This window comes from Lactuca serriola, chromosome 4 (assembly GCF_051521515.1).
Source record: "Lactuca serriola cultivar US96UC23 chromosome 4, Lser_US96UC23_V15, whole genome shotgun sequence".
In the NCBI taxonomy this organism is placed as follows: domain Eukaryota; kingdom Viridiplantae; phylum Streptophyta; class Magnoliopsida; order Asterales; family Asteraceae; genus Lactuca; species Lactuca serriola.
In genome coordinates this window covers 157,219,096-157,228,971 of record NC_136411.1, presented here as the reverse complement: position 1 = coordinate 157,228,971, position 9,876 = coordinate 157,219,096, and the positions used below count along the sequence as shown (strand labels likewise).

At 40.7% G+C, this 9,876-nt stretch overlaps 1 protein-coding gene across 1 annotated transcript; it reads left to right on the top strand.

Moving 5' to 3' along the window:
• The first annotated feature begins 6,011 nt into the window (after positions 1–6,011).
• Positions 6,012–8,511, top strand: LOC145102821 (uncharacterized). Its single transcript, XM_079040293.1, has 5 exons — positions 6,012–6,394; positions 6,493–7,009; positions 7,083–7,578; positions 7,648–7,729; positions 8,249–8,511. The coding sequence occupies exons 1-5, from the start codon at positions 6,353–6,355 to the stop codon at positions 8,477–8,479; spliced, it is 1,368 nt and encodes a 455-aa protein (XP_078896419.1). The 5' UTR covers positions 6,012–6,352; the 3' UTR covers positions 8,480–8,511.
• Positions 8,512–9,876: the final 1,365 nt, after the last annotated feature.

The window sequence follows — 9,876 nt, the reverse complement described above, 5'->3', positions numbered from 1 at the left end:
ACAGCATTCAGGACGCGTTATGGGCATTATGAGTTTGTGGTGATGCCTTTCGGGCTCACCAATGCCCCGACAGTGTTCATGGATCTCATGAACCGAGTGTGTAGGCTGATGCTGGATCGGTCGGTGATTGTATTTATCGACGACATTCTGGTATATTCGAGATCTAGAGAGCAGCATGAGGAGCATTTGAGAGAGGTTCTCAGAGTTTTGAGATCGGAGAGGCTTTATGCCAAATTCTCCAAGTGTGATTTCTGGTTACGGGAGGTCCAGTTCTTAGGACATCTCGTTAACCTGGAAGGGATATTGGTCGATCCGGCCAAGGTTGAGGCGGTGATGAGTTGGGAGGTGCCGAGGTCACCCTCCGAGATCAGGAGTTTTCTAGGGTTGGCAGGGTATTGTCGGAGGTTTATCAAGGATTTCTCTAAGATCGCAGTGCCACTCACCAAATTGACCCGGAAGGGTGTTGCTTTTTCATGGGGCCCCGAGCAGCAGGCCTCCTTTGAGACACTTCGCCAAAGGTTGTGTGAAGCCCCAGTGTTAGCCCTCCCGGAAAGGATGGAGGACTTTGTGGTATACTGTGATGCATCGATTTTGGGGTTGGGAGCGGTGCTGATGCAGAGAGGGCATGTGATAGCATATGCATCGAGGCAGCTGAAGCCTCATGAGACGAGGTATCCCACCCATGATCTAGAGTTGGGGGCAGTGGTGTTCGCCCTCAAGATTTGGCGTCACTACTTGTATGGGGTTCGGTGTACGATATACACGGACCATAAGAGCTTGAAGTATTTGATGGATCAGCCTAACCTGAATATGCGTCAGAGAAGGTGGTTGGATGTGGTCAAGGATTATGATTGTGAGATCCTGTACCACCCAGGCAAGGCTAACGTGGTAGCCAATGCATTGAGCCGCAGGGCGGAGAGCACCCCGTTGCGGGATGTATGTTTGAGATTGACCGTAATAGCTCCAGTGTTGGACACCATTCGTGGGGCACAGGCCGAGGCTGTGCAACCTGAGATGCAGAAGAGGGAACGGGTTGTTGGTTTGGTTTCAGAGTTTGTTACCGATGGTCGGGGGCTTATGACATTTTAGGGGCGTATCTGGGTACCGTTTGTGGGAGGAACGCGTACCATTTTGATGGAGGAGGCGCATCAATCGAAATTTTCGATCCATCCGGGGGCCACTAAGATGTATTTGGATCTGAGAAAGGAGTATTGGTGGCCCTGTATGAAGAGGGATGTCGCGTGGTTTGTTGAGAGGTGATTGACCTACCGTAAGGTTAAGGCCGAGCACCAGAGGCCGCATGGTAAGTTGCAGCCATTGGAGGTCCCCGAATGGAAGTGGGAACAGATCACTATGGATTTCATCACCAAATTGCCAAGGACTGGCAGAGGAGTTGATGCAATTTGGGTGATTGTGGACAGATTAACGAAGAGCGCTCACTCCCTTGCTATCAGCGAGAGTTCTTCAGCAGAGAAATTGGCGGAGGTGTATGTGAGGGAAGTGGTATCTCGGCATGGGGTGCCGATCTCGATTGTTTCAGACCGTGATGTGCGCTTCACTTCCAGATTTTGGAAGAAGTTTCATGAGGAGTTGGGTACTAGACTGCATTTTAGTACCGCATATCATCCCCAGACAGACGGTCAGAGTGAGCGGACGGTTCAGACGCTCGAGGACATGCTCCGGGCATGTGTGTTGGATTTCGGGGGTAGCTGGGATGCATATTTGCCCTTGGCAGAGTTTTCCTATAACAACAGCCATCATTCGAGCATTGGTATGCCACCTTTTGAGCTGTTGTATGGGAGGAGGTGTCGGACCCCCATCTGTTGGGGAGAGGTTGGACAGCAGGTGATGCGCAGTACAGAGATCGTGCTTCAGACGTCAGAGCAGATCCAGCAGGTCAGACAGAGGTTGTTGACCGCTCAGAGCCGACAGAAGAGTTACGCAGACAGGCGCCGGTCCGAGCTTGAGTTCCAGGTCGGCGACCTTGTACTCCTGAAGGTCTCTCCTTGGAAAGGAGTGATTCGATTCAGGAAGAGGGGCAAGTTGGGGCCCCGATATATTGGTCCTTTCCGTATGATCGCGAGGGTAGGCCAGGTAGCCTATCATTTGGATTTTCCAGCAGAGTTGGGGCAGATTCACGACACTTTTCATGTGTCGCAGCTGAGGCGGTGGTTCCATTAGAGGATATTCAGGTGGATACGAGCCTGAATTATGCTGAGAGACCAGTGGCCATCAGAGATCGGAAAGTCAAGGTTCTGAGGAACAAGGAGGTACCCCTGGTGTTGGTTCAGTGGCAACATCGGAAGGGGTCAGAGATGACCTGGGAGCCGGAGCGTGAGATGCGTGAGCAGCATCCGGAGCTATTTGCAGAGCGAGACTTCGAGGGCGAAGTCTAGTTCTAGTGGGGGAGAATTGTAACAGCCTAGATTTCCAGGTATCTTTTATTCATGTATTTTTTTGGTGTTTTGTGAGGGGACTCGGCGAGTTGGAGCTCAAACTCGCCGAGTAGGATCGCGGTTCTGGACGCGGGTTCGCGCCTGGACTCGGCGAGTCCAAGGAATGGACTCGGCGAGTCCGCAGTATTTAATGAAACCCTAATTTCCCGGTCCTAAGCCCTATTTAAAGGACCTTATGGCCCTTCATTGCGGCTACCTTGACCTTGTGAGCACCAAATCGGCTGAGAGTTCTTGTGAGTGAGATAAGAGGCCATTATTCACCAATTTTGTGTGTGTTTGCAAGAAAGGAAGGGGAAAGGCAAGCTAGAAGATTTGGGGAGATTGGATCTACTTCCATTTCGTCAGAGGAAGCTTCTTGAGGTATCTTTCAGAGCTTATTCTCGTGTTTTTGTTGTTATGGTCAAATCTAGGGTTTCTTCATGCCTTGTTTGCTTTGTATTTGGAGTGTGAGAGGTCCCATGGGGATATGGTACCTAGATCTGGACCTTATTAGGTCCAGAGAGTCCCAAATGCCATGCTTTATGTCTTCCCTTTTGAGTTGGAAACCTAGGTTGCCATTTTAGAGGTCATTTCTTCAAAAGAAGCCTTGTAGGCGTTGCATGGTAGCCAAGACTGTGACTTTACGTGATGAATGAGCTTGGGAGGGCCAGATCTATGAGTTCTTGGAGCGGATATGACCTCAGAAGCGAGATTGAGTTGATGCATGGCATGGACTCGCCGAGTCCGAAGAACAGACTCGGCGAGTAGCATGAAGATTGTCCTTAACCACTCGGCGAGAGGTCTTGCCGAGTTAAGGGTTGACTCAGTGAGTCAGTGAGAGTTAAAGAGGGTTGACAGGTGGACTGAGTCGAGCTAGAACTCGCCGAGTTGTTCTTGAGACTCGGCGAGTTGAGTCGTGGTGGCCCCGCGATTCATGCCAGGTGGGACTCGTCGAGTTGAGGGTATACTCGACGTGTCAGGAGAGGATCCTAGGGAGTCAGTGAACACGTATAGACTCGCCGAGTCGCCATAGTGCACTTGCCGAGTCCGGTCAAAGTTGACCGTTGACTGTTGACCAGAGTTGACCAGTGTTGACTTGATAGGGGTAGTCAACCTTAGTGGTAAAAGTGTTAATTAGAGGTATATGATGTTATAGGAGGATTATAGCTCGGAGGATCGAACACGAGTGGTTTCCAGGATTCGCGAGTTATCGAGATATACGAGGTGAGTCTTCTCACTATACTTTACCTTGAGTAGGTCATTAGAGTTATGTGATAGAGTATGTGTATGCTATATGTATGTTATGTGTTGTACTGCATTATGTCTATGTGATTTATGTTGTGCATGCTTATAGAGTTGGAACCGAAAGGTTCCCAGAGTTAGAACCAGTGGGTTCACAAAGTAGGGTCTACAGACCCATAGAGTTATAGCCTCGAGTGGCTAATATGTGTTATGTGTGGTATTTTGGGGAACTCACTAAGCTTTGTGCTTACAGTGTTAGTGTTGTTTGTTTCAGGTACTAGTGATGACCGTGGGAAGGCGCCGGCTTGATCTGTACACACGCATGGGATTTTTATGATATGTGATCTTGGGATTTTGTATGATATGGATTGGAGTTTTAAACTTGATGTTTCTTTGAAAATTAAATGGAAATGTTTTTATATTATGCAAAAAATTATTTTGAAATTCACGGTGTTACACACCTATAAATACATGTAACATTCCTTAACATGCAAATATGACATACAACTTACTTATTTTAACAATCACCCAAATGGTATGGTAGAAAAATATGTGCATCATCTTTATCATTTCCACCAATCCATGAACATTTCTCTGTTGTTGCCACCTTTATGATCAAGATTTGCTGAAAAAGAATGTTCATCACTTTCCTTTGAAAAAGCTACACATTGTTTATCATCTGTAAAAGACATGTTTACTTTCATTTTGTGCTGGTGATTTTAGTGACACTTAACATTTTGTGTAATTGGGACTGACATGTGAGCTAAGGGGCTTATTGTTTTGTACTCTATATTATATGTTTGGTGAATGCGGAGTGCATGCATATATAAGATCGAACTATAAGCCGATACAACAGAAAGACGGTGGTCAAGGGGGTTACGCCCCCTTGCAGGGTCCTATGGGCAGCGCCCCTAACGGGGTCCACGGGCAAAACCCCTGGCGGTGCTCCCTAATCTGTCTTTGGCTTGTGTGATTATGGTAAAACCAAATTCTAACGGATGATTATGGTGAGATTAATAAATTTTATCATTTTTGGTAACCATTGATTATGTCACTAAATTCATGATTCTCCTAATTAATATAGAAGACGGAAACCCTAATCTATTTAGGATAAATACGACTCCTTTATTGAGCCATGATATACCTTCTTTAGCTCTCATTCTTCTATATGAACTCAAAATCCTCTAATGATTTGGCTTGTGTTTTTGTGCCTAGATACACAAACGTCATTTTGGATTATCATAAACTTGATTTCCTGTAACCCAGACATATGGTTGAAATATTAGTTCGAAAAGGAAACTTACAAGATCCAAAAGAAATCTGGCTCTCCACAATCACCCTACTCAACTATCATCCAACTACAAACTTAAGGGGCCCAAAATTCCTAGAATATATGATATAATTATATAAAGAAAAAACCAACTTATCTGAAAATGTTAGGAGAATTATTTTTCTTTAAATTAGTTGTTTTTGTAATGTTTTGACCATATTTATGTTTTTTTAATACTAATAGTGAATTTTATAATGGTTTGTCTATTTTAATTAAAATTTTATTATATTTATGACTTTGAATCTCATTTTTTCTTTTCGTTTTGGACCCACTATATATTTAGACCGACCCTGATTTTGTACTTTGTAACTTATACATCATTAACAATACTATATTTTTTGAAGAGCATTGAATTATCATTTTCATGTTCTCTATCTTACTTCTTCATTTCATTTTAATATAATTCAATCAGTTTTTGCATCATTGTCATTTTAATTGTTTTTGAGAAAATCGAAACCAAAGATAAAACGATTTTTCATATAAATAGACATGGACTTCTATTTAAAAAAATTCAACATATAGTTAACGTGTTATTTGTTGAGAGTTAAATGCATTATGAGTTAACGAAGGGCTTTTAGCCCATCGGTATTCGGTGTTGTCTTTCCTTCTTGAGGTTGAAGGTTCAAATCTCACAGTAGATATTGATCAAATAATTTAGATGTAGTTTAATATATATTACCGTTTAAAAAAATACATTATGAGTTGACATTGAATCAATATTGAACAGCTAAATAAATTACAGAAGTTTCTTTTTCTTTTTTTTAAAAGATTGATGGTTTAAATTCCATTTGTAACATGTGAAATTAAACAATAGTTCATGAGTAAATTATATTGTATATATACGTTGTTCTAAAAGAAAAATAAAAATAAAGTTTTCATTTCTAATTAAATAATCAAAATAATACGCTGATTTGAGAATCTATTTAACTTCGAAAAAAAAAAACTAAAAATTTCTTATATCAAATTTTGTAGAATAATTCATGGATCATTGATAAATCAGAAAAACAAGACTTGTATTTTACAATGTGCTATTTTTTTCACCTAACAGAAAATCTTTGGCTTATGCTTTCATCTTCTTCCCACCACCCCAAACTGCAACGACTAAACCCTAGTCTACCTGTTCCTGATTCTAACCTACCTCACAGTTGCCATGTGAGTTCAATACCTTCGGGGTGAGTTCTGTTGACCAGTAGGTACCATCTTTTTATCCAGCAGTCGCTACCATCTTTCCTACTTAAGCTCTGTCCTGTCTTTCCTACCCTTAAGTAAAAAAATCACTACAGATTCCATCTTTGTTTTTACAACAGTATCCTCTTTACTCCTACTGTCCTACTCCATTATTGCCATGGATCTTAAAACCTCAAAGTACCTTCACCCTCATCCTCAGGTAAGAAATCATTTTTACGATCAAACAAACCACTTTGTTGGTTTCTTCTTCTTCTTCTTCTTTCTTGTTGTTGATTGTTCTGTTTTTTTTTTCAACAGGTGAAAGATAACCCGTTTGATGATCGTTTTCCTGATTCTGTTTGTAAGCTCGATCTCAAGGAGACTACCGATTTGGTTAAGTTGTTCCCAATGGCGAAAAAAGATGGAGCTGGGGTTAAGAGTAATGTAGTAATGGAAGCTCCACCTACACCGGGTCGACCCGTTTTCAGTTTCAGTGTTGGGTCGAGAAAGAATGTTCCTTCGAAATGGGATGATGCGGAGAAATGGCTGATTAGTGGTTCAGACTCACCTGCTCATCATCATCTTCATGGGTTTGTGAAATCTCCGGATTTTGTGTCGAAACACTGTAACAATGGCGGTGGAAATGGGTTTTTGGGTAGAACACAACGGCAGGAAAGTCATCAGAAAACAGAGGTTTCTTCAGGGATTATTACAGATGAAAAGGTTTCGAAAGCAATTTGTGTTTTTCAAGAGGACCACCATTATCATCATCATAACTCAAACAGACCTTTCAATGGCGTCTCGTCGTCTGTCTCTTCTGATGTACTCCTAAAAGGTGAACATCGCTTTCTCTCTTTTTTCGTTATCTGATCTTAATCGCAAAAGAATCAATTCATCTACGATTACAGATAAATTCACAGATGGATCGGAAGTCATGGAACCCGATTTTTCGAGATTCAAATGCGTGGTGCCAATCAACGACGGGTATGATCAATTCAGTTCCATGAAAGACGCATCAACTGAAGTCATTCACGAAGTTAAACGGAGAGACACCGGAACAAATACGACGCCGCCTAGAAACTCCACCGCCTCACAGTGCTTCACACCGTTCGAAAGCTTCTCTCCGCCGCCAAACAACACCCCTGCAATGTCAGGCCCATTGTCATTAATGAACCCAAGCAGCTCCTTCGACATTGCAGAGTTACAAGAATGCCATTTCGCGAAGTTACATCTAGAGTCGCCATTCAATTCGGTTGCCTGTAATTGGAGCTCGAGAGAGGAGGAAGAAGAAGACGTATCCAAGAGTCTGAGACACTACGAGATGAACAACGATTGTCCAAAAAGCATTACAGAGCCTAAAGCTTGTTCTTGGGAAGAAGAAGAAAAGATGAAATCCCATTTCAGGTAAATCTCTAATGTTTGCGTAATACTTCGGATTAAAAGTGTTAATTAAGTTTTGTCGATTTTATGTAGGTATCAACGAGAAGAAGCAAAGATTCAAGCTTGGGTAAACCTCGAAAACGCAAAAGCAGAAGCTCAATCAAGAAAACTTGAGGTAAAATAAAGAAAAAAAACATGATTTTCGATTTTCTTGAATCATGTAATTTGTCTGCATGCTGTAAATAATGGTGGACAATTGTTCAAGAATTACAGTGTGTCAATTGACTGTATTATGTTGACTTTTTCTGGACTACTACCAGTTTTGTTCCTGATCACATTGAGCCCCTCACCATTTCTTACCCTAAAAATTTAATTATTTACTTTGTTTTTGAACCTCTTTTAGTGTGATATTCCTCGTTTTAATGCAAAAATATGGAATATGTTAGTACATAACTTAAAAGATAACATCAGAAGTCTCCAAGATTTCATTTTTTTTTTAAATCTTGATGCTTCAAGCCTGCAACTTTCTAAACCCATGTGAAGTTAATAATTTATAGTATACTTTTCTTGAGAAATGAGCTTAAACGTTGAATATTAATAATCCCAAGTGATTAAACTATTACATATTTACATGCAAGCGAAAGCTTTTGAATTAGACCGAAGTTTATTCGTTGAATGTATGTATATATTACAGGTAAAGATTCAGAAAATAAGATCGAAATTTGAGGAGAAGATGATGAGGAAGATGGCGAGTGTTAATAGAAAAGCTGAAGAACTTAAAGCTGCAGCTCAGTATGAACACAACCTGCAAATTCAAAAGGCGATCATGCGAGGGAAGAAGACAAAGAATCTCCATGAAAGCTTGCATTTTTCCGGCAATGGTGGCTCTTGTGGTTGCTTCCCATGTAACAATATTGACACTTGATTTATTTATTTAAAGAAACGAACATTTCGAAAGTGATATGACTAAAAAAAAGTTGAGGAATGTTAATGGAATCAACATAAAACAAAACAAATGGAAAAGGAATGGTGTTGATGTGTCGAAAAAGTGGGGATGTGTAGTCAGTTCATGGCAGAAAAAGACTCTTACCCAGCCTCTTATACAGGAATATACAACTCTTAATGCATGATGTACAAGTTGATATATTAGCAAATCCTTTATATACGTGTCAGATTTGTGCATGAATATAAAGCTGGTATTGCTGCGTATCTGTCCTCTCCTGTATAATATGGTACTACTTCTACATAAGAAGTTACTATGGGGAAGATTTGTTTGGTTTTATTCTAAATTTGAAAACGGAAAAAGAAAAGTCACTTTACTTAAATCATCACATATGAATTATAATATAAAGTTCATTATGAAGATGTTTTGTAGTTTTGTTGGTTGTTTTTCTGATCACAAAATGGTGAAACCCATGAACCACAACCAGTGGCAGTTTGTGTCTATGGAAGTGGAGCACATGGCTTCTCTTTGTTCAATGCTTGTGAGGCTATGACTGTCTTCACAAAGTCAAAAACCCATTTGGCAAAGTTTTAGTTGACCAATGTTATCTACCTTGAAAAATTCTATTTGAAACGATAATTAACTAGATCATCGAGCCTATTAATTAAGATACTTTGCATTAGGTCAGATGGAGTACCTTACAACCGCACCATGTGGTTCGTCGGGTCACAATTTCTTAGGTTTTGAAAAGTGAAATTGAGGGGAAAATCAGGTGACAAAAAAAATGTAAAATATGAAATGTATATACAATCTTGGGGCCTTTGGGGACGAATTGAACCATACATAGTTGTAACAAAAATTGAAAACTGTTCAAACCCAAAATCGAGGACCGACCCACTATATGTAATTCGGTTTAGGTATTGGTTCTGGTGATTCGGTTTTATACCTGCAAAACCTGATTTTCACATGGTACAAGTCTTACGACTCTTGGTACAACTCCAAAAGCATAAAAGAAACAATTAAAATATGTTTGTTCCAAAACCAAGTACCTTCTAACAAATAGAGGTCAAAGTCTTAAGCAGTGCATTACAAGTTCCAAGTACCTTCTAACAAATAGAGGTTAAAGTGTTAAGCAAGTTCCAAGTACCTTCTAACAAATAGAGGTTAAAGTGTTAAGCAGTGCATTAAAAATTCTATACCAGTAGTTACCTTCTAACAAAGTCATGATAATACTGCTGTTGAATGTCTTTATCATTATATTTTTGCTACTCACGTTGGTCGACTAACATATTTAGAAGTTAATTGTAAAAGACCAGCTCCTTGTTTCAGTTAAAATGAGTCCCCGAGAAATTAGCTTCCGCCATAAACCAAAAGAAACA